The sequence below is a fragment of the Bactrocera latifrons genome, unplaced genomic scaffold (assembly GCF_001853355.1).
Source record: "Bactrocera latifrons isolate USDA-ARS-PBARC rearing strain unplaced genomic scaffold, ASM185335v1 scaffold_11, whole genome shotgun sequence".
Classification (NCBI taxonomy): domain Eukaryota; kingdom Metazoa; phylum Arthropoda; class Insecta; order Diptera; family Tephritidae; genus Bactrocera; species Bactrocera latifrons.
This window is the reverse complement of record NW_017534519.1, coordinates 2,729,497-2,755,549: the sequence shown is the minus strand read 5'-3', so window position 1 is coordinate 2,755,549 and position 26,053 is coordinate 2,729,497. Positions and strand designations below refer to the sequence as shown.

Here is a 26,053-nt window from a genome sequence, read left to right as displayed (position 1 = left end):
TTTTCAATTGTTAGAAAGGGAAACTTTGCTGTGAATATTAAACTCTACACTCATATTAATATACATATATATTTGCCTTGGGTTATAATCTATTAAAGTGTGTTACCAAACACTTGGGAATATGTTAGAATAAAAAAATTAATAAAAGAAAATCGTGTTTGATATCGATTTGGATGTTCTGAGATCTGAGATCTGTTCAAATAAAAATAAATTCACTTAAAAGCACAATCTAGAAATATATCAAATACGTAGAATATATACATATATAAATTATCAGTCCGATGAGCTGAGTCTATTCAGGCATGTCCGTGTGCTCAGTTTTTGACTGTTGCCTCTTTAGGATAGCAAACACAGACTATTATCCAAGGCGACTCTGTCGTCTCCAAACAAATTTTTCAGATCAAACCACTATAGGATATATGTAGCTACCATACAAACGGTCCGATCAAAATATAAATAAAGAAATTTTTATTTCATGAAAACTGAATTGATCACTTTATAGTATATAGCTAAAAAAGCTAATATATTTTTTTATAAATATTCACTTATTTTTACAAATGCTCAACCGGGCACTTAATGTAATTAAGACATCTTATTTCAACTCTTTTTACTTCTCCGTAAACTTTTGCTCTTTTAAACACCTACACATCGGATGACATTAAAGGGCAAAAGCATCAAGCAAGCCTAAACAAACAAATAGTTTAATGCAATCAAGCAGCAATTTGAGAAACAAATCGCCTGGCAATATATTTCCTTTACGCAAAGCACATTGAAAAAGGAAATGAAACCATTAGCAGTCAACAACCAACCAACCAACATTTATGAGTACAAACATTTGTGCTCACACACACATACATTTCTCTAGATATATTCTTATGGCAGCTTGTGGGTGGGCTTGTGCAACAATTTAAACAACGTCAATGAGCCGCATCAACGGCGGCAGTTAGGTATTTTAATCAAAGATGTCAGAAGATTAATACCGCGCTTTTTCATTGTATTTGCTCTAGTCACGATCCGCCAACACCACGTGACTTGGTGTGGGTTGGTATGATCTCTCTTGCATTTGTTGAATTTAATCACATTCCTTAGGCCTGCCATTAACTGTCTACGTACATTTGCTACATTAACGATTGAACACTTGACGTCGCGCGTCGAATGGTCAATGAAGAATGACGAATGATGGCTGCCCTGATGAGCAAAGTTAATCCGTAAGGGATGCCGTTAAATTGTATTTGTTGATGTTTACAGGCGGGCGAAGAAGGCTACTTCATGTATGTAGGATGTAGCATTACAATAACTGCAAAAATTTCATGGAAAACGAATACGAATAAAGGAATAAGGGATAATTAAAAATAAATCGCACTAAAGCAGCGCAAACACAATAAAATATGCCGCAGAAGCGAAGGCCACATACAGCGTGTTTAAATGCCGAACGAAGGTAAGAATAACAGTATTATTTACCTTATTAATTGTCTGACGTTCGCATAGAAATCAAATTTTCAGCTCAGATGTGGCGAGCGACATACACAACATTGTTAGCTCAGCATTTGTTATTCACGATTTGCAAACAATTTTAGTTGTTGTTAGCCAATGGCAAGATATCTTTGTGCTAGCTTATTTTGTTGATTTTCTTATTCGAGAGAGAAGCCAGGCGACCGCTGTCGGAATGTACCCTTAAGACCGAAAAAAACACAACAAGCATTGTCCTTACCCACAATCTCCACCAGGCCTACACTGCCGCCAAAATCATAAGATCCAGGCGAGACGTCGCTGCAGTCAATGCTACATGTGTGTTCAAGCTATACAATGTAGCAGTACCCAATGCGTAAAATAAAATAATAATAAAATACAGCTGTCTACAGGCTGTTAGGAAGACAAACCAAACAAATATCTTTCGCTTGTCAAAAGGTTCAGCTTTAGGTGAATTGATTTTTACACAAAAATAAAGAAAAAGAAAGCATGTCAAACTTCAGCTCGTTGTCAATATTTTGTATGAAATAGAAATGATTGCCACAGCTAAACTAAATGTCAAATATCGAAATTAAATTGCAAAAACACACATTTCTACACAACCCTCCTCACAGGACTAAACACACATTTTAAAGAGCTAAGTACTGGCGCAATAAAACTTTTCGGCGAGAAGAAAATCAAATCATAACTTTTATTTTCTGCTGCAAATCAAATCGACAGACAGATGATTTGTTTTCACCTGCTGTCTTAATAGCCAGCATAGCTGTAAGTATACGTATTGGCAGCTTACACAGGTTTACGCACAAGTACTCGTAGACAAATATATTTCAAAAGAGCATCGGTGAGTAGGCACCCCAGCGGCGCGCAATGAGCCCTAGCGTATGTAATGCTTGGTATCTAAACGTCTCCAACACTCTGCTTTGCCGCTCACAATGAGTATTTGTCGAGCAGTTGGAAAACTTTGGAGAGCAATTCAGCGCAGGAAAAGCACAAATTGTCGAGAGTGCTTTCATAAGCGATTATTACACAAAGTGATACACACATACATCTGTGTAACGGAAAATTGTTGAACTAACTTAAATGATACACACATACATCTGTGTAACGGAAAATTTTTGAACTAACTTAAATGCTTTCCGAAATCACTCAGAACTTCCATTGTAGTTGGACTCTGGTTTCCTTGTCATTTGTTCAAAAATTAAAATGTTTTCAACTCCGTTTAGGTGTAGATATACTTAAAATCAGCTGTGAAAAAAAGCGTCTCGAATCTACCATTTTTGTAACATGAACAGGATTTGTTAAGTTTGCTAGATGATTTGTAAGACCCAGAAGGGAACCTCGGTGATATATACGTTAATAATCAGAATGCCGAACTGAGTTGCTTTAGCCATGCCAGCCTATTTGCATATACGCGAAGTAGTAGTCCATTAGTTTTTAAGATATCGATCGAAAATGTTACASACGTTCGTTTCTCATAAACAATTTGCTCATTTATCGCCACCGCCGATAACGGACCACCAAAGCATAAAGCTGTCATATAAACTGAACGGTCCGGTAGTGAACGAGAGCAAGGCAAAATGTCTCCTAATCTCCTAACATCACTGTTGACAGCCATACCTTCGAAGWGTAGATAATTTTGTCTATCTTCGAAGTGTTTAACTGCAACAACAATATCAGCCTTGAAATCYGACGCAGAATAACGCCAAAATGTGCTACTTTCGACTAAAACCAAACTCTATATGTCACTCATTRTTACCGTCCTGCTATATGCTACAGAGACATGGATGATGACAACATSTGATGAGACGACGTAACGATAAAAAGGTACTGCGGAAGATTTATAGTCCTTTGCGCATTGGCAACAGMGAATATAGCAGSAGAAGCAAAGGAAGAGGAAGAYCTCCACTCCGTTGAAAAGACCAGGTGGAAAAGGAGCCATTGGGGCCACATTGCTACTGTTGTTAACTCGGCTATAATCGCGTAAACGGTATCTACGCCAATTAAGAAGAAGAAGAAGGGTATTATAGCTTTAGTGCAAACGAAGTTAACATTTATCTTTCTTACTCGACTTCTTTTCAGAATTGGTTTAAATTTGTTTTCACTCCAAGTTTGTTATGTAAAATCTTTCATCCGATATTTCTCATAGAATTAAAATTTAGAACGTCAATCTTAGGCTTCTCAAAAGAAAAATTTTATTGCTTTCGTTTTTGAGAGATATTTAAACGTTGAATCTCTTTACTTTTGTTGTATTGTTCTGTAAACTAATCTAATTTCAAATTTTCTACCGGGTACTTTTGAATACACACATAACCGAACAACCGTACTGATGACTGATTCATGCTCTTTTATCGAAGAATTCCGCTGACAAGCGCTTTCACTTGCTTTGCACATTTCCCAAGCACACTTTCCATACACAAACACACATATGTACGTAACTCTCTCTCACTTTGATTGGTGGTGAGCGCCTGGAAAGTATGAAAGCAATTTACTGCGCTGGTGTTTGGCCAAAGGCATTTTGGCTATCTGAATTCGTTTTTCCTTTGGACCTGTCAGTCGATTCGTGTYGGCCGTGCACAACAGTTGCTTTTAAGCCATTACGAAAAATAAAACTCTAGCAATCGCCCAAAGGAATCGTGCGCGCGCGCATTCRAATCACTTATTTTCAACATAAAAGTAACAGTTCTTTCTTGCCAACACCGCCGCCACCGCCGCCGACGCTTTCGCAGCTAAGCACTTTTGTTCGCGTGAAGTTATCGTGCTATTRAACGAACGCTTTACTTTCAATTTACAACAACAATATCGCCGTTAAGTGGTTAACTGCTAAAGAGCATCTTCTAYTCGCTTCACTTTTTTCTTTTCCACTGTCCTTTCGCTTTGTTTTGCATACCGCGACTTCCCTCTGTCTCTACGGTGAATTTGTTTTGGAATACTTTCGATAACATCGCCTGCGCCGTTGCACTTGCCGTACTCGCAGCACTGCGCCTTTGTTGATTGCGTCGCGTTAATTGTGCATTCGATTTGTTTTGTTTGCTGATCTTCCGGCAGCTTCGCTTCGCGTGAATTTGCGTCTAGTAATTGTGAGGAAAATTGTGCAGAAACAAAAGAGACTCTGGCCATAAAATACGGTGCATACCGAACACTGTTTATTTACACTCTATTTTGAACTTGTGCAAAATATTTATTTCCAATATTTACACATACATTAACACATTCATTTACTGTGTGAAAGATTGTAGTGCCTTCTCGGTAGCTGTAAAATATTCAAATGGCAAAAAGTGGATGCTAATAATAAAGTCATAATCTTTAAGGTTCAACACATATTTACATAGCGGAATTTCAGTCCTAAAATTTTTTATAGACAGGCTCAATGAATTTTGTTAGTAATTTCTGCTATTTTGTTTTTTATTCTGAGATGTATGATGGGGGTTACATGAATTCCTTGGGTAAAAACAGCATTTTTTCAATTGTTTTTTTTTTTTCTTTTTATCATATAAAAATGAAATATTTTATTCGAATTTTTTATTGTTACAAGCATACACTATTAAAAAAAAATCCGAAATTTTTGAAAAACAAATACTTCACACGGCCATTGCGACGCCATTTCCGTTGACCCCTTGGAAAAAAGATGCTCCCGCGTTTGCAGGATAACTTCCTACAGAATCATCTATCTTATCTTAAAACTTKGATGATGTTAAAATTAAAATTTAATTTTTGGCAAAYACTTTTACAAAAAAAGAACATTTCGGTGAAAGTTTTGCGACATTTTTTGTTTTCAAATAGTTGTAATCGAAAAAAAACTCTTCGYCCAAGTCTTTAAGAATTGTCTCAAAGACYGGCTGAATATCGGTTGWGTAGTTCTCGAGAAATCTTSCCAACCGAGTTCAAAAACACAGCYTCGAGAAAAACGCGTTTAAAGACGTCGCACTTAGCCTGGCTAGCCTCGAGCGCACAAATTCTCAAGGCTRTATCTYCGAAACTMTTACTCGAATCAACTTGAAAATTTAAGATAATATTTCAAATGTCTTGTAGAACTTAATATAATAATAAAAAAAGTTGGATTTTTTAAACTCGTAAGCCCATATAACCCATTAAGAAGTGTTGTGTAAAAATTTTAATATTTGACAAATTCTCGCTTTTATAAGCTAACTACCAGTATACCAGAACAAATGTATAGGATTGCAAAAATATGCTTAAAACATCACTGCTTCCAATAATTTAAAATTATTCATTAGTTTATCGTTGCGGCGAACTATTAACATTAAGAGAAACAGATGGGAAAGATGATATACAAACTTCTAGTTTCTTAGTAAACAATTTGGTTTCAAATAAAATTACATTTCTAAACAATTATGCGTAATATGTATGTTTGTCACAAAAGGCACTAGTATAAACGAAGCTACATATGTTCATATGTATTTCAGGCATAACGATCGCTTCGACTTAAAAGTGTTTTTATTTCTTGTTGATCTGCAGAAGAAATTTTTTGTTTCCCAGTTCAGCGTTTGGTAGTTTTAAATTACTAAATTTTCACTTCAATGTGGTTACAATGCTGATCAAGTCAAATAAAAACACATGAGCTGATGTATTTTTAAAGCAATTTTGCACTCAAAATACTTAAATTTCTTAATTGATTTTGAAATACCCTTTTTCGCGCCGGATTACCGTGATTTTAAACAATTCTTTCATAGACTTATAAATAGAAAATATTTTATTCTCAATTTARTCTTACTACATTTTAGAGATCGTTAGTAAAAATCGTAATTTTGAAATTTTTTGAAATCACATAAAAGATTGCAAAAGCGGTCAAAAACATTAAATTGCAAAATTGCGAAATTACGAATCACAAGATCATTTAAAATCGCAAACATTCGTTTAGGCATTAAAATAATTCACTGAAATTTCTTAATTTCTCTCACCTGCGCAGCCAATTGAACAATTCATATACAATTCTTATCTAAATAACTGCGAAATTCCGGCAATTAAGGTGGAAGTTCTTCATGTGTTTCGATCGAATTAATACACATTGTGACAAAAAAGATAAATTGTAAATAAAACGCAAAATATTTAATCCCCATCAGATGTAATACACTTATGCCAACGATTTTTCCAGTTCTCGAAACATTTTTCATAGGCACTTTTTGGAATTTCCTTCGCCTCCTTCAGCTGATTTTGTTTTATCTCTTCTATCAACTGAAACCGGCATTTTAATTTTGGGGAACAAGAAAAAATCACACCGAGGCAAATCTGGTTTTAAATTCGGTAACAATCGTTCTAATTTTGAAAAAAATCAGCTTTATCGGGACGAGTCGAGCAGAAATGCGTTTCATACTTAAAATATCATTTACCAGCGGACTTTAATAACAATTTCTTTTTACTTTTTTTGTCACAATGTATTTAAATTTCCCAGACCATATTACGGGAAGCCTGCGCAAATGAGTTAAGTTGTCCGCAGATATGGAGTTGTTATACTCTCGCAACAAAGTTGCTAAAGAGAGCATTATAGTTTTGTTCAGATAAYGGTTGTTTGTAAGTCCTAAAACTAAAAGAGTCACATTTAGGGTTATATATACCAAAGTGATCAGGGTGACGAGTAGAGTTGAAATCCGGATGTCTGTCTGTCCGTCCGTCCGTCCGTCCGTGCAAGCTGTAACTTGAGTAAAAATTGAGATATCATGATGAAACTTGGTACACGTATTTCCTGGCTCCATAAGAAGGTTAAGTTCGAAGATGGGCAAAATCGACCCACTGCCACGCCCACAAAATGGCGGAAACCGAAAACCTATAAAGTGTCATAACTAAGCCATAAAYAAAGATATTAAAATGAAATTTGSCAYAAARGATCKCATTAGRGAGGGGCRTATTTGGACGTAATTKTKTTGGAAAAGTGGGCGTGGCCCCGYYCCCTACTAACTTTTTTGTACATATCTCGAAAACTACTATAGCTATRTCAACCAAACTGTATAGRGTCGTTTCTTTTAGGCATTTCCATATACAGTTCAAAAATGGAAGAAATCGGATAATAACCACGCCCACCTCCCTTACAAAGGTTATGTTGAAAATCACTAAAAGTGCGTTAACCGACTAACAAAAAACGTCAGAAACACTAAATTTTACGGAAGAAAGCCGCATCCAGGCTTTTTTGAAAAATTGAAAATGGGCGTGGCGTCGCCCACTTATGGACCAAAAACCATATCTCAGGAAGTACTCGACCACTTTCAATGAGATTCGGTATATAATATTTTCTTAACACCCTGATGACACGTACCAAATGTGGGTGAAATCGGTTCACAACCACGCCTGAAATCTCGATTATTACTTTATCATGCGAGAGTATAAAATGTTCGGTGACAMCCGAACTTAGCCCTTCCTTACTTGTTTTTGATTTAACATTGTTAWAAACTCGTATGTATCTTGAAGGTATTATTTTTGGTAATTGTTTTTGCTTTTGAAAATYTTTTCTTGTTAGACTTGAGGCGGCGACTTCATGGAAGAGGTTAAGAAATGAAACAATCGATCTTATTATATAATTGTATATGTATAATACTTGTAACTTATTGTTCTCTCTTTGGTATACAATTGTCCTTTATAGTACATATTTCGAATTCTCGTTGTAGTGTTTTGGAATGGGATGGTATATTCCAAAAAAACTAGACTTTGAAACTWTCCATTATTATTTAAAAGAAAAGGTAAGATCGAAATCATCATATTTTATCGAATTTAACAAGTGCGGTGGCTGTAGTAGCGAGTAAATACTGGTCATTACCTTGGTTTGTATAAATGGGGCTATTTTACCTAGTCACAGTTTTGCGATTTTAAATTTTAATCAATTTATGGTCGATCTTTGCCACAACAAAACCAAAAAAATGCATTATGGTAAAATATTTCATTCTACTACTCCTTTCAAATAAACATTTTTGCAGCTATTATAAACTAATTCCTGCTGATGCTCTTTCTTATATTTGGTTCGGGAAATATAATTTTTGTGGCTATAGTAATTCMATCATTCACTTTGTATACCATAAGAGCCAACTAATTGCTCAGTCATGAAATCYCTCATAACTGGCTAACTACACTCAATTATTGCCAGACTCATGTAAGACAGAAACGAACTACCAACCGCTTGTCATCAATATTTTATGATTCTATTTCCACCATTTTTGCGGACAAATCCACACAGAAATTGCACAAGTGGCCAAAGGATGATAACTGAAGCAGCAGTGCAAATGTGTTTGTCTCTGCATTACGTACTATGTATGTGTATCAGTCATGTGTGTGTGTATGGGTGCTCATAAGTTTAATGCACATTGCTGTCAATTTATTTTAATGCATTTATGACAGCCGACACTGATGCTGTATTACCTAATATTAGTGCTTGAGAGCCACCCACTCCACTGCCAACCTGCCACAAATCACAGACGCTTACATACGTTAGATATAAATATATATTTATGGATCGAATGTAAGAAACTCAATGCACATAAGAATTGTAAGACTGTGGCCATATATTCTATATATTATATATAAAGCATTTAGTCTATAGACACTAATATGTTTTGTTTCAATTATTTAATAGAAAAATTAATGTTTGGCTRGGCACGAGACAGGGACACATATTGACACGAAGTGCGCAGAAAGCAAATTCGCATACTGCCAGTTTTCATTTATCTATATTCGCAATATTCGTAGAGGCATAACATATGTGATTTGTTTGTAACATCCATTTGCCATTCAAGTATTTACTCAAAACACTTATTCTAACAGCTWATGACTTTTTCTACATTACTACATTACTATATATGTATATAATTTTATACCTGTGTGTGGTGGCATGTTCGCGCTAAGCCGCTTTGAAGGTAATTGTGTGGTCTTGCTGGTACTCGATACGTCTTTTATTTCGCTTCGTTGCAGCTGCGTCCTTTGGAAGCGCAAAGGACATGTTCATGACAATAATACGATTGTGTATGTAGATATGCCAAGCGATATGAGTGAAAACAAGCGAGAGTTGTTAACAACGCGTGAAAAATTGTCTTGTGAAGCGCACGCTTCATTTCATTACAATGCGTTCGCATTTCGATATATAATACCAAAGCGGTCAAAGTAGGGGCTAAAATAACGCTAGCCTTTCGCGCTTGACTTGAYATTTGCGTGAAATGCAAATTTTATATGATATCTATTTTATTATGTTTACATAATTCGATGCAAATACGGACTCTTGTGCATACATGTTTTCAAGTGTACTCGTCTAAGTTGAACCCGCCTGCGCCAGTGTTCAATCGCTCAACGTCAAAAAATGTCCGAAATATGAATATTTCCTATTTGCATATGCATTTTGTGCATACTGATTACGCATTTGTTAGCATCAGAGGTCAGTTGGGATTTAGTTGTGAGTAGTTTCAAGTGGTGAAAGTCAACGAAGCTTGAGCATCATATTTATATTATTCTAGTTSTGCAGTTTTGGAGTTTTGCGTATTTCTTTGCCAATATTTCATATTAATATTTTACAGTTCAGTGTGCACAAAACGGTGTATAGGAAAGTTCTCCAATGACGGAGTGCTTGTTTATAATATTTTATAGTTTAAATTTGTTTGTACTTTTATAATGATTTATATTGGAAACAGCTACGAAACCCGAATTTAACAGTAATTAAAAGATTTTTATGTATTTATTGATTACGTAACAAAAAATCTACGAGCTTTCCGAGAACAGCATAAAATTTAGAACCCTGTATTTCTCAGGTAAAGTAAAGCGCAAATCGTCAAAATAAGAAAACTTTAGATCGTGRTTTTTCATTKCGTTGTTGTTGTTGTTGTTGTTGTTTTCTTCCAAATCGCAATTCGTCAAAATGAGAAGAAAACTTTAGTTCCTGACTTTTCCATTTTTGCGCTGTTGTAGTTTTCTTTCTTTTGAATCATAAATTCAAATGAATTTAGAATTATGTAACCTTATTATTGGCTCAAACAGTTAGTTTGATTTTAAACACGCCAGTTTAATTCTTKAGGGCATTAAAAATAATTAATAGGAAATATGAGAAACATGAATATATTTCAATAATACCCAACGATCCTCCTCCCGGCCAACTGAACTAAGAAAAGGCAAGAGAGTTGAAGCATTGCGATCTTAAGCTGCTCAGCTACAGAAACAAAAATTTCAGCAGCCAAAATTAAGAATTAGATTAAAGTAAGTTTATTATTTTGAAGTATTATTTGTTTAGAAAAGATAAAATAATTTTTTTRTGGTAAAAAGTGAGTCTGTTAGATCAAATATGATAGAATGAGAATTGAAATCGTGACATATTCGACAGAGTGGAACGTATAACTCAAAATTTGTTTTAGAAAGTTTTAAAAGAAAAGCCTTAACTGCCTCGTTGAGCGAACGGAAACATTAAAATTAATATCGGACAACAGAGATGGACTACAGGCTGATCCATTCATAAGTTTTATAAGAAATATCAAGCATTTTCCTACGACTAGCAAGCGTAGGTAGATTTATATTTTTGAAATGATTAATATTTGGGTGAAAATTTAACCTGGAATTGGAATGTAAATGATTTAAGGCAAAAGTAAAAATAGTTTTTTCTAGCTTCTCCGAATGGACTTGATAGCTAGGGTTSCRTATCACAGACGCATACTCCAATATAAGCCTCACCAAAGATGTAAAAAKAATTTATCTTTCTCAAATAAAATATASTTAAATAGTTAAAGTAATGTTTGCAAGCAATGAAAAATTTAACAAACTGTGTATTTTAATAAATAACCTCTGTTTTATTACTATAGAATTCTAATAACGACAGTATCGCACAAAACGAAAGTGTCCAAAGGCATCTGTTACTAAAAAACTTGCATTGTAAAATTTATAATTAATTATTTACAAGTTTTCCATGTTGTCTCCCCATTCATATAATTTACTTTTTGATGACGTGTGGCGATTTTTTTGTTTTAAAATTGCTTTTATAATGAAACMCTGCTGTATTCTTATTAGAACGTTTTGTTAATTTTACGGTATAATGTTGTATTCGAATAACATAGTTTGAATTGCTTTCCACTCACCCTGCTATTTCGTTTGTTAGCATCTGTCTTGGTTATTCGCATATCTCGTATACTAAATGCATATATTTATGATTTATTATATTCGTCACATTAGCGATTTCGTAGAATATTTTGATTAAAATTCAAACTGAACGGATAACCGAGTTCGTCGAAACTKATATAACAATTTAATAAAGAGAGGTAAAATCAAACGAAAATTGCTTGCTATTRAATTATTAATTACTTATTATTATCCAATATATGGGGATAAGAGTTGTGAAAAGGTAGCTCATACGCACCGACGAACTATGAATGTGCATTCAAGTTATGGCTTGGAAATAATTGTTTGTTTTTAAATAAATTAGTATTTATATTAAATTTCTTTATTTTTGTCTTTTTTCGAGGTTTTGGCAAAATCACTTATTTATTTTACAGTAATATTGGTTAATTCTTAATATATTATGAAAATTAGCTATTGCAAGAAATTATTAGATTTCTTTGCATATAAATATTATATCCAAAGGAAAATGTATAAAATATAATATTTAACTCTTTTAGAACTTTAGCAGCTGTTTTAGGTATAATGTCAGGCGATCATTACGATTTTACATTAATGCGAAGGAAATACATTAGCCACATGTTTTTACATGAATTRTCTTCATACATTTGCAAAGCTATTTAACTGAATGCATTGTTTTTAAAGTGGCTATATGCAATTTCAGACACAAATTGTCTATTGTGGGTAAAATAATAAAAAGCGAAAAATGTTTCCTACTATTATCTTTATATAATTATTGCCACTTAGAATCACTTATACTTTGTAATGAGTTTACTAATAGATGCAAAAATAACAAAGAAAACTTTRTTGTTCAAATTGTATATTATGCACAAATTGTAAATGCCTTCATTTGTTGTAACTTTGGCGATTAAACATGGAACTGAATGAAAAAGTGCTGATTACGTTTTTTTTTTAACTAAACGCTTTTGTTAGAAATAAGTGAAATCTCATTGTTAATAGATGTGAGATTTTTTAATATATCCCTATAAATACACATGAAGGACATCATTAAAATGATTCATTTTCTTCAATCCGCTCAAACTAAATCCGTAATATCTTTTGTAGAGATACATGATTGCTTATAAGTCTCCTATACATATACAATATATAGTCCAAAACATTGTCTATATAAATACTCGTATGTTGTTAAAAAGAAATTACTCCCTTACCTGTGTGCTTTTCATACCATAAAAGGCATATAAGTACCATRCACCCCAAGTGAAATTACGTGCGTTATATAAGTGGGTTTTTGCCAAAGAAATATATGCTGACGATGCCGGCACCTTTTCTTTGCACGCACTTTGCTACCCAAAGCGAAATGAAAAAATAACTAAAGTACGTGTTAAAAATTTTGAATTTTTTCACGAAATGATAAAGGGCATAATTTGGAGGCACTTTGAAGCGAGTGCGGTGCTGTAATACCTGCTCGATGTCAATTTGTGTGACGTGTTTAAAAAATATAAATTTGTTTTTGCTGAATATGGGTTAGGGAGCCATTAAGCGCGCTTTAAAAATCGAATATATTATTTATGAGAATATCATCACCTTCCCATTGCATGATTATGTTGATACCGAGTGAACACCACTGATGCCAACAAATCAGTTGTCAAAAGCACAGAGATCATCACTCATGTACATATATGAATATAACCATATATGAATTTTTTTGTCACAGTTGCGTGAGGGATAACTCTTCACAATTAACTTTTTTGCATTCTTCTGCAGTTTATTATTAACCAAATTTTGTGATAATTTACTGGGCCGCATGGCGAGGGTTTCTCATAACTTGTAACTTTTGATGCATGACTTGAATATGCACTAACACAGCTGCAGCAGCAAAATTAACTCAAAACCCCTAATTACAGTTTAGTGTACCTTTTTAATTGGTTTGGCTTTCGCTCTTATGAACACGTGATTGTTTCAYTTTTGCTGGTTTATGCTTATAGGGGAAACTTCCGGAAATAAACCACGCTTGCAAATCCACACATMGAAGCATTTAGGCACACATATACTMCTTGTTACTAAATTATATTTTTTATGCATTTATTTTTRCGTTTTGAGGCTTGATAAATGACCTTAACCTCCATTGCCGCACCACGTATCCGCCATTGTTTTAAAATTATTGTGTGGCCGTTTTGTTAATAATTTAGAACTGCATTTTAATAACATCCATACATTTATTTTATGTTATTCACACTTGTTAAGCCTGAATATTTAAGCTTTTTTATAGTGTAAAGTTGGAGGTGATTGTATCACAACAATAATGTCTCTTTAAATTATGGGGTATATGTTAAAATTTAAAATACACACTTATTTATAGTATGGCGTAAGCAAAATATTAAAACTGGGGTAAAGGAACGTTTTTGATTTTTGTCTCAGTTCCGCATGGGCTTATGAGCGCCCAAATTTATATTATCTGTTTTTTATTTTCAATATTTATTTATAAAGGGTGATTTCGAGGTTCCATGCACTTTTAAAGAAAAAACACAGAAACTTCAAATTTAATGGGAATTGCTTATTATCTTCCAAAGAACATTTTTGGTATTTATTTTTGAARGAGAATATCTTTCAAATGTTGGCTGARGCTACATCTTGGAAGGTCCATCCTTTGAGTCCAATTTTCAATGACCCGTTCGAGCATTTCGACTGGTAACTGGAGAATGACACSCATAATGTTTTTCTTCAAAAGCCACATAGGCTTTAGACTTTAATATCCTTACAGAAAAAGTCTAACGGTGTGATGTCACATGATCTTGTTAGGGAAATGTACGGCCCAAAACGTGAAATTATCGGCTCACCGAAGTTTTTCCTCAAGAAATCCATTAATTGTGGCGTCTAATTGAACCCAAATGTCGCCGACATCATGAGCTTCAATTTCAGGCAACAAATAGTCGGTTATCATGGCTCGATACCGGTACCCATTTTACGTTCTCACTGCCATCATTTTTKGAGAAATATGAACCGATGATTCTACCGGCCCCAAACCGTTMATTTGGATGCAATGGCAGCTCTTGCATCTGTTCAAGTTGGTCTTCGTGYCAAATACGGCAATTTTGCTTRTTTACATACCCAATGASCCAGAAATTGGCCTCATCACTGAACAAAATTTASCCATAWAGCGAAGCGATATCGCTTGGGATGGTTGAGTGGCTTCAGTTCTTGCAAAAGCTGTATTTTGTACGCTTTCAATTTAAGATTTCGACGTAAAATGCACCGCATCATTGAATGCGCCAGTCCGAATGCGCCAGAATGCTGGGTCTCAAGATGGGTGATGGTGTTGCGAATTATTCGCTCAATATGCCGATTATGTTGACCATAATTTGAGCGATGTGCGCGAAAGACAATCTTAAAAAAACGAAAATTTTTGTAATAAAGTTGAACGATATGTAAATGTTCAGGCGTAACAATTTCCATGATGAAATTTCAAACAATACTGTATAAAAATAACGAGATAGCTTGACACTACTTATGCGTGAGCTGTCGAAAAGGCTATTAAAGAAAGTACCTCTATCGTTAGAACTTATTTTCCAGAAAGGCTGAAAAGCGTAGTGTCCTACTTCTATAAGCCAAAAATATGATAAACCAGAAGTGTTGGATTTTGTATGTCAAAAGTTGCCTAGTATTAATTTTATGCCGTGAAGTATTTATACAACTAAGACGATTAGTGTCTGAAGTCTTTACTGACTATATCGCTATGAAAGAGTTGTTACTTTCATTTTACGATACTTTATTTACCATAAATATAAATACATTCGCATTTTGCATGTTAATATCAATTAAAACTAAAAAAACTCTCATAAGCAATATTTGAGAAATTTTGCAATAATATGCATAAATAAAATTGCAAACGTCCAAAAGAAACTTTTGTATTCGAGTACACCACTTCGGTTTCTGTGGATGGAATAACCAAACTTTTTGCCAATGAGGGCAACTAACGGGGTGCTGCAAACAGGAGAGGAATTTATAGTCAAACAAAGTTTTGATATTGCCAAAAGTTAAACTTCCAAGCAAGGGAAAAGATGAAAAAAGAAGAGACTAAATCGATAAATAGCATGTGCTCTGCTATTTGAAAGGCATTCGAAAGGCGCCAAGAGGCAATTAAACGCAAGTAATAAGTAGATAAAAAGCTTTGATAATTAAGTTCAACTCTTAGTAACTTCAGTAAATGGGTGAATTTCAGTTCATACTTCTCACATATCAAATGTTCCTGCTGCTTAGTTGATGGCGCAGAGCCAAATATTTGCACCGAATTTGCTTTATTGCATCATCAATCTCTGCAGATGCCGCTAAGATGACAGTGTAGTAACGGCAGCAGCACTGTCTTTCTTATTTATCAATAACATTGACCGCCGGCATTCGTTTGCATCATAAACTTGAATGCAAAAGCTGTCTTCGCTCGCCATTTCAGTGGAATTTGATTAGCCATCTGCTTATTCTAAATTGATTTCACTGCAAATTTATTCATTTTATTGTCTTAGAAACAATTATATGCGTAGTTCTGAGTGTTTTCATCATACATTTTCTTTTTATTGAGTTTTATTGAGTATATTGCTTAATACTGACAAAGCTTTGAAGTTTCTAATGTAAATATTTACGTCAAATAAATATTTTTTCAATTATTTCCCTACATTTCTCCAAGGCGCTCGCTTTGCTTAGTTCATTGAGAAGAAACGCTCATAATATTTTTATAATAATACACAATGTTTAATGTGCTAAGTATATTTTTAATGACCATAGTAAAGCGTTTAACGTTCGTTGGGCGCAAAACGTTTAATTTTTTACCGCAAATGTCCAAGATTTACACATCCACTACCGATGTATGTATATATTCATTATGAAAGAACTCATAAAAAACGTAGTACTGTTCTTAACAGTAACACTATTATTTACTCGATTGCATGTTTTTAAACGAGACCTCTGCATCGGCACTCGTCATAAGATTTTATACTTAACATTTTCAAATAGACGTGTATAACAGTGCACTTAAGTGTGCATGCTTTTCTGTTGAAAATTTCTGAAATCACATAAACAGTTGTTTACACTTGCATTTGTGTTATGCATCAGCAAAATCTAGCCACATATGTACATACATGCGTAGACAAATGTTTAAATTTTCATGCGTTTGTGAAATATACATAAGTTTTGAAAATTCTGCAATTGTTTATTATTCATGCATGCGCTGGCATTATTATTATTAAAAGTCATTTCGGCTTATCTGTTGAAATGTGTTGCCAAAAAATCAAATGTTGACTTTGTTACGGTTGAAGTAAATAAAATTGCAAGCAATGAATTAAATTGCAAATACGTAATTCTGAATATGTTCTGTGCGAAGTATTTTGACTAAAGCATATTGTTGAAAGAACAATGAATTACGAGAACATGTGTACAAAATTCTTTGCACTCACCGTGTTTGTATTTGAAATATTGCATGGAGTGAGCTAAGTATAGGAGTGTGGCGAATAGAACAAACAACTTGTATAAATCAAATAGACTATTGTGATGAAGAGAAAACAGAATATAATATTAATTTATACATAATGCCTCATATTAATCATATATTCACAAATTCTCATAAGCGAGCAGGAAAGTGGCGAATCAAAGTGTTTTGTTTTATTTAAATTTTGAAGTATGAAAATTGTTGTTGTTTTTTAGCAGAAGTATTCTATTACTCACCGAAAAAAATTGTAATGACAATCCATTCAATTTTAACTTAAGATCTCTGTCCTCTTTCAGGTTATTCGAGAAATACATATTTTTTTAAGAGACCTCTCTTCCAATTATATAAAATGTAATGTCCTTTCTCTGTCCATTTTTCGTCAATATAGGTACAAATTTATCTTACCCTAACTTGAAGATGAACATTTGTGTAAAATAATAATTCTGCTTGAAATGTATTTTAGTTCAACACAAATTCCAGTAAAAAGTAGTAAAATTTATTATTGTAAATAGTTATTGAAAAATCCATAGTAAAATATATCAAGTGCGCGATATAAATAAAAYGTTTAGGAAAATAGTACTTTACCTTAAAGAATTGCTGTAAAATTAATATGGCAAAAAATTATTTCAAGTGCTGAATTTTCACGCCCAGCGTGAGATTCGCAGCTGACTGTTCTCACCTCTTTCACACGGTCACAATTTTAGTAATTCTCTTTTTCACTGTTGAAGTTTTTCACCTGCACTTACGAAATTTTTGAAAATCTATTTCTGAAAGGCGTGCTGTGGCCGTCATCAAACTCGTGCATACATATAACTAACGAGGCATGGCAATGCCGTAGCATCATTTCTAGTCTAAGCTTTTCGCTCTTGTTTTYACCTGCCAGCAGCATTTTCATTCAAGGTGCGAGTAAACAAGTGCAATTATTTTAATGCACATTTGACTTTTGACATTGTGCTTGGCAAGCGGAAAGTTGTTCGCTGCAAATGATTTTTGCTTGCAGTTCTTCTTTTGTGGTATCTACAAGGGTGAGGKTAGCAGGGAGATTGCTTGGGGTATATCTAGTATTTAAATTACTTTGAAAGAAATAGTCTTGCATAAGTTCCCTTGAAGAGATCTAACGAATTCCACTGAAACCGGAAAAAATTTATCATTTACACATTTACAAAAATATGAAATTAAAGTTACAGGTTACTTAGTTCAAAGGTTTGAGCAAACGGCATTAGCTTAAAGCATATACATAAATATGTTGAAATAGAGTGGTGAAAGCTTTGAACTACTACCATTGGTAGTCTACTTTTCAAGAGGAAGCGAAACTTCTAATAGTGTTTGCAAGTGATTTAGAACGATTCATTAGTAGTATGAAACACCGCAGACTAAATCGTTGCTATTTTCCCAATATTTTCTATTATATCCAGTGAAAAATTAACTACACGCAGGCCTATAGTTTGGAAACTTTTGTATGTGTCACGCTAATTTCAACTAAATCAAGCTAAGGAAAGCGTGTCGAAACGCACGCACTTGCCGCACACCCCTAACTATTGAGCTATATTGTGTTTTTCACCATTTAATCATTTTTTTTTATTTGTTTTAGAAAGTGAGGTGTTAATAACAGAGGGCGGCATTCGCACGAAGAGCTCAGAAATTTGCTTTTGCTTTATTATTTAGAACTCTACATATTTACCAATATATTCATCCTAARAAATATATATAAAAAAGAAGTTATTTTTGGATAAACAAAAATTAAGAAATCTGTAGTGAGTTCTTTTGAGAAATAATAACACAAGTGAAAGTTTTTATTGATTTTATTTATTTAATTAAAAAACAAAATCTTTTTACATAAGTTAATAAAATTCTTATAATTAAGAATTAAAATCACTCAGATGATATTCACCTGAAAAAATTATAAAAGTATAACGGGTTTTTCAATGGGAACGCTACAAAAGTAGACCAATAAGGACAGCAAAAGAAGCCATATCTTTCCCCGTAGTTTTAACATTTCTCTTCAGTAAGGCCCAGTACAAAATGTTCTCCTGCCAGTGAGACAAAGAAGTGTRTCGAGAATATGGCTGCCGCTTGCACATCAATTGAAGAAGACCCAAATCAGTGTCTTGCATGTCGTTCTAAGCGAGGCATCTCTGTAACGTCGTTGTGACGAATTTTCCGAAAAACTCTTATTCTACAACCATTCGTAAATTGGGCTGGAGAAAACTTTTTTGCGCTCTTATTTCAAAACCCATTATTAAATGGTTGAATTTTTTTACMTTTCTAATATTTAATGGCAACTAAAATAAATAAACAATTCCAAATTTTTAATAGGTTATGTTARATGGCTGATCTAGAGAGATCGCACGTGGAGTACTATATGTGGTTCTTTTGTAAGGCCATGGAAAAGAAGAAATCCTGCAAAACGATAAGTAGCCAAGACAGATTTGACAAATAGAGGACAGTCAAGAAGGAAATGTAAAGTTGTTTCTAACCCATCTTTTTCCAAAAAGCTCGGTAGGTGGCTTCTGGTAAGATTCCTAGCCTTATGGCATGGACGCCAATAGGGCAATGGCCTGTCAAAAGCCCCCACAAATAGGGAGAGGTTAGCCTTACTGAGGTAAAGGAGATCACTAGATCTCTAGCAATCGATCTTGCGTCAAAACGCATTTGCGATAGCGCATATACCGACGTTGACCTAACTCTGACCAAGTTTCCGCGAAGCCAAGCTATCTAGTAGTAGAACACAAGAGGATAGGGAAGCACCAACCCGCTCCCAATCTACTGATAGCGGTTCTAGGAAAGCTTATCAGACCCCTTTTGCCAATGGCTCCTCTGCAGCAGTATGAGGCARTCTATGGCTTTTAACCCTCTCTTCGAAAATCGGCTYCCATGAAAGGTTTCTATCCAGGATGATATTGACTTTTCATTTGAAAATTAAATATTGCTCACAATTATTCAGTAAGTGAAGCAGATTCCTCTTTTACAATCTGTATCGAATTCCTTAAATCTAATAACAGGCTTTTAGGAATGTGCATCTTGAGATTTGWTTGAGTTGAATAGCTTATTAAAAAGTTTTAATTTACATCAATGCAATATCCTCTGACTCTTAAACTGCCGTGTGGAGAAATATAAGAACAAACGGCTTATCTTCTGACCTGCACAATAACAGAGTTATCACTGTTTTATATTGGAKAAATATTTTGTTTATATTTATAAGAGTTATTAGAATAGCGATGAAAATCAAATTCTTTCAAATCTATACTTCAAAGTTTGAGTTATGGAATTGTATGTTACTGTTAAGCGCTTACTTCGTGCTTTTGCAAGTGTTTAATTCCAAAATGGAAATTAGCCTTGTATATCAATCGATAAATGTTGTTCAAGGAATAATTTTTGTAGATTTTGTCATACCCTAAGGCATGCAATTCATCGCTTAATATACCTTAATAGTCTTTAAATACCCACATATATTATACTAGACAGCCAAATACAGATAAGCCAATAGAGTGAGAATAACAAGCCAATACCAAAAATCGTATTAAATCATTTGCACTTCATTAARCCGTGGCATTGTCTTGCTCACATTGAGCATAACTCTCTTCCACCTAAGTAGCCAATTGAATTCACAAATCACGCCAATTGCTTCTCACAGCTGACTACAATGCCTCTGTGTGCGTTGTTGATAACTGTTTCATTATGCATTGGCATGAAAATTACYGAGATTTGTAGCAAAATACCAAAATATTCGCATTGAAAAGTTAATCGGCCGGCAAATGCTCATGCTTCGATTTTGTGTTTGTTTGGGTAACAATTCAAAATTTGGCTGGGCACAATTTCATTACATAATTCACCATAGGGATGTCTTCATGTAAATGACTTCAATTGAAAACGAAAATTACATACATATTTACATACTACACAACACATGACTCCTTCGCCACAATAAATCAACAATACCCTGTACAATTSGCAAGAGAGCTTTAGCCAGTAACTACAATTTAAGCACTTATCGCTTTTCCCACTACTTATAAGCAAGTCTGTATTATATACGTATGTACTTATGTGTATGTATTGTGAGTAGGTTTTACGCTCCAAATCCTTTGGTTTCTCTTTTGATGTTAAGCATTTTGTGGTGAATATTTGTGTGTTGTATTTGTATCGAGGCCAACTTGTGGATAGTWAGGGTCAAAGCCTTGACTGCACACCACTCTTTTCTTTTGCATTCACACCCACWTACTATATGTGTATTGATGTACATGCGTGCGTGTTACATGCGTCCGATATCTAAAGTGTTGACAACAAAATATGAGTGTAAAGGCTAAGGTTATCTGTCTGTTGTTGGTTACACTTTGTGCCAAGTTGCGTGTTGGCTTTGGGGGGTTTTGTGGGTGTTTGAAGCGCACCGTGACTTGAGTACGCATAAAGCACGAAAATGATATCGTAGCTGTTTTTACCATATTTCAYTGTCCTGCTGTCTTGCTGCCTTGGCGTCTTGAGTGTTCTGCTGATGCGCTCGACTTCAAAAGCAGCCCAACACTTCCACCTCCGCAGTGTGTCACACCATGTCGCCTGCTTRCATTTGTCGTTTACAGCATTTATGACAAATTGGGCAGATTGTCATGGCTTAGGGCATTTAAGACTTACCAAAATGCTTGGATGGTGGTGAAAACTGAGCAAATATTTACATAATGTACTTTTTATGTAAAACAAAAATAATATTCGATGCACACTTGTGGTCTTAAAGGTATGAAAATTTATTTATTTTGTTTGTAGGAGAACAATTATATTTTTGGAATAATATACCATTATACATTGTGCCCCGGAAAATGTGCTATAAATAAAAMGCAAAATATTTATTTATTCATCAATATTTATTTYGTCGCCTTCGAAGTAATATCCACTAGAYATAATACACGATTTTTCYAGTCCTCGAAGCATCTTTCATAAGCACTTTTTGGATGGCCTTCAGCTCCTTCAGCGAATTTTGTTTTATCGGAAAACGGGCTTCACATAGCGGCAATTACAGTTTGGGGAACAAGAAAAAACGCACACGGAACCAAATATGGTGAATATGGTGGCTGATCGGTCACAATCGTGGCCCGATGCTATGATGCATTATCATCGTGTAAAATCCATTAATTGTTCTTCCACAATTCCGGCCGTTTTCGATGGATGYTCTCACGCAAACGTTTCAATACGGCCAAATAGAACTCTCTTTTGATCGTCTCCCCCCAGGAACAAACTGATGGGCCCAACCACAAGTCGAGCACGAACGGGTTCCACAACCTAAATATTCACCAAAATCATTCGAACGGACTCTCGAGAGATGTCAAAGTCTTAAGTTACTTAAGTTACTTTCAGTTTGATTAAAAATCTTTTTATAATAATATTATTCTAAAATCTGTCTAACACACATATATCAATAATTTTTTTTATCCAACCTTATTTAAATGGTTCCYAACCAATTTTGCACAATACTTTGCTCCTAGGCAATCTCGATTTTTATTATTTCAGTGAAATTTTCGAAGATCGATTTCCAGAGGGTGGTATATATTTAGCATCAAATTAGAACTCTCATATATGTACAATTTAATTTGATTTAATTTTTAGTTAACAAAGTATAAAATGTTAGCAAATATATGGCTTAATGCGGTAATTTCATTATTCATTGCCTCTATGTGAAARCAATATGAACAGACTTCATTCATTCAGTTTTACCTGCTATTTCTTTGCCCATTGTAGGACTTCATTCACAGCTTTTTGGAGATTAGTATAGAACTCGTGTTCACTACTACCAAACAGCAAGCAAYGCGGTATCATCTGCAAATATTGCTGTTGTATAATTGTCATCTTTTGGCAGGTCGTGCCTGAAAGGCCCAACACACAACTTTGTGGAACTCCTGCTTTTATTTCMMTAAGAATAGAATATTTGTGTCCTTGTTTAACGCGAAAGTAGCGATCTGATAAATATGATTTTATGATGTCATAATGCTGTCTCGGTAAACTTAGTTTCAGTTTCGAAAGCAGTCCTTTGTGACAAACTTTATCGAACGCTATTAATTGTATCTTGGTGAAAAGTACTTCCCTTAAGAGACGCAAATCTCTAGCATTCCACACGCCATTTGTATATTTTACGCCTCAAATTACTTAGAAAATATAGTAATTTTCACATTCCTCTGTCACAGACCAAAGCCACAAAAACTACAAATTAATTTATACAAAGCTTGTGGAGCAAAATTTTCTTGGTTTGCACAAATTGTCGAAAATAATATAAAAACAAGAACATAAACAATTGCCTAAGTCAACTAGTGCGTCGGTGAAAACAAACAAAAGCCACTAATTAAAACGAAAGCAACAAAAAAGAACAATTAATTTTAATGACGACTTGCTACAACTGAGATTTGCTTAATGCGATTACGTCTGTTGCGTTCACCTGCAGTGAAACGGAACCTCCAAAAATAAAACCACCAACAACATACACCACTACTCATTATTATTAGCGGAAAAAGTAAAAAAAAAGCTGACAACTTGACACACGCGAGTACCTAAAGTACGACAATCGCGACACAACAAAACGACGCTATTCACAGCGAGTGAAAAGCTACATCAAAGTACTTGCTGAATTGTTCTGGTGAAAAAGTGTGACCGAAGTGCGGCAATCCACGACGCAACTGATTTATTAACTGCTTTGAGCTACTTGCGGTGCTTTGTGCAATCTTTCGTAAGTGTCTTAGCGCTCATAAGCCATAATTCGTCTTCATCAATAATTCTTTTGCTGCGCAACAGTTTTATGAGTAATAGCGCCATGGTTGCAGTCGCCATTTGTTGCATACTGGTCCTGCTGGCCGTCTTCATTGTGATCATCATAGTCGTTGGTCAGACGATGGGYGAGCCCAAGTGAGATAAGCTTCAACTGGGACCCGGAAACTTCCCAGATGGATAACAAAGGCACTCGACGAATTGTTAGTTGTTACCGAATATCAAATATCCACTGCGACTATTGGCCAGAGCCCAGCCTCACACATTCACATTGCTAAATTTCATAAGATTCACCATCGATGACCGACGAGTGCCATTGATGATGGCCCCCTTTGGCAGGCAGCGCCGTAAGCAACAACATCACTTACATCGATTTTCTAAAACACATTTCGGAAACCAAGCGTCGTCATGCGGCGTAACCAGCAAGCTATCTGCATCATGTGCCACTATACGCCGCGTCATCGGCTTCATTCRTATACCATCGCACCCAACGTCAGAACAAAAATTGGCTGTGATGTGAAACTAAAGAGACATATGTATGAAATGTACTCATAGACAAATTTGACACTAAAAAATTCAAAAAAAAATTGAAAAAAATTTAAATCGGCAAAAAATTGAGTGTGCAAAAATAATTCAAGTCAATCACAAATACAACAACAACACATTATAACAATAATTATGAATAACAAAAGATTTTAGAAAAATTTAAAGCAAGCAAAACAAAAAGCGCGTTAAATGTGAAATATACATATTTATATTAGTAAATTAAATTAAAGTCAAGTAGTGTTTTTGATAAAGGTGTTAGAATTTCGATGTTTTTAAAGAACAAACCAATCACACAAACGATATATACTCCCTCTAGTATCTAGATATGTAAACAAAAGTATGCATTTTTCTAAGACAAAAGTGCAAAAACAACCAGAAATGGAGCAGCAACCAAAAACTCTCTCAGCATTATGCCTCCCAGACCTGAAGATGAAGAGGGAACCATATGAAATCAAAGTTGTCGCACAGCTAAAACATTCTGAGGAATAACTGGCGTTCCCCGACGAGTAACTATAGCAAAGAGCACAAGAGAAAATTGAAGAAATGTATGGGCGATTGTGGAACGACGAAGTCCAGGGACTGGGGGGCAAACAAACAATAAAACTGGGCAGCGTTTACTATAAGCGAACACGCAAAAAATAAATAAAAATAGAAACACAGGAGTTGGAGCTCAACTATAACTCAAATCGCAAACTAAATTCTAATATCCTGTAAGAAACTACAATAGAAATTTATTTTTACAACAATAAACTTCTGCACACAATATACCTTAATAAAAGAAGTGATTTTGTTTCAAACTTTAAACTTTTATCATAAAATGAACATTTTAATTGTTGCAAAGCCAAATCATATCATTTGTAACGATGAATTTCCCAACTCAGCATCCAATTAAAAATGCCAAAATTCAGATGCCATAATATTATAGTACAATACATCACAAGAGCTCCTCTAAATAAATGGCAGTATTATAAACGCTCTCTATAAGAAACGAAAAAATAATAATAAACAAACCAAAAACTTTCTGAAAGTAATATAATTAAATACATAAAGCGACAAATAAATGAAATTTTTATAATAATTTTTATATGCTTTCAAAAGTTCATAAAATATTTAAAAAACACACAACAATAGTTAAAGCAAAACAAACCAACAACTGTGCAGCAGAACAAGCCAAATAGAGTTAAGTGATTATACCATATAACGTACAAAACCAATTAATAACAGTAAATAGTTCCAGGTTAATGAATTAACAGACAATTCAGTGTTTTCATATGTTTACAAATAATGTTCGTCGTTTAACCGTTGACTAATACACCATGTCGTATACGTAACCCATACAGTTAGTGTATTATTATTATATATGAATATGTATATGGTATGTGTTTACTGTAGTTTTTCTACAACAAATCTGTAATTAACAACAAGAAAATAAGTGAATAAAATAACAGTAAATCAATAAGTGAAATATTGTGACACATTTACGAGTATATTGAAAATATGTTGACTATCCCAAAGAGCTCAAAACTTTTTAACCCAAACAACTATCACTAACTTAAACGAACAAGTTTAAATGATATTATACACACATACATATATTTTATAAATGTCAAATTAAAGTAAATAAGGACATAGATTTAGCAGTAAATGGATGATTTGGAACAAAACATGTCTACCAACGGTATATAACAACAATAAACACTATGATAATATTCTAAATTAACGCATATAAGAAGAACGTTTGAAAGAAAAAGACCAGAGAATGAGCAACTATGTGAA

The 26,053-nt window shown here is 34.3% G+C and overlaps 2 protein-coding genes across 11 annotated transcripts in view; both read left to right on the top strand.

Annotated features, from left to right (window-relative positions):
• LOC108972858 (cubilin) overlaps positions 1-26,053 on the top strand; it is a 104,736-nt gene that overhangs the window by 38,333 nt on the left and 40,350 nt on the right. The gene's annotated exons all lie outside the window — the stretch shown is intronic.
• On the top strand, positions 4,048-24,368 carry LOC108972894. Of its 2 annotated transcripts, none has more exons than XM_018939795.1 (2): positions 4,048-4,547; positions 23,158-24,368. In XM_018939795.1, the coding sequence occupies exon 2, from the start codon at positions 23,763-23,765 to the stop codon at positions 23,871-23,873; it is 111 nt and encodes a 36-aa protein (XP_018795340.1). In that variant the 5' UTR covers positions 4,048-4,547; positions 23,158-23,762; the 3' UTR covers positions 23,874-24,368. The 2 variants fall into 2 exon arrangements, with proteins under 2 accessions (XP_018795340.1, XP_018795333.1); XM_018939788.1 differs by having other exon boundaries at positions 4,048-4,595.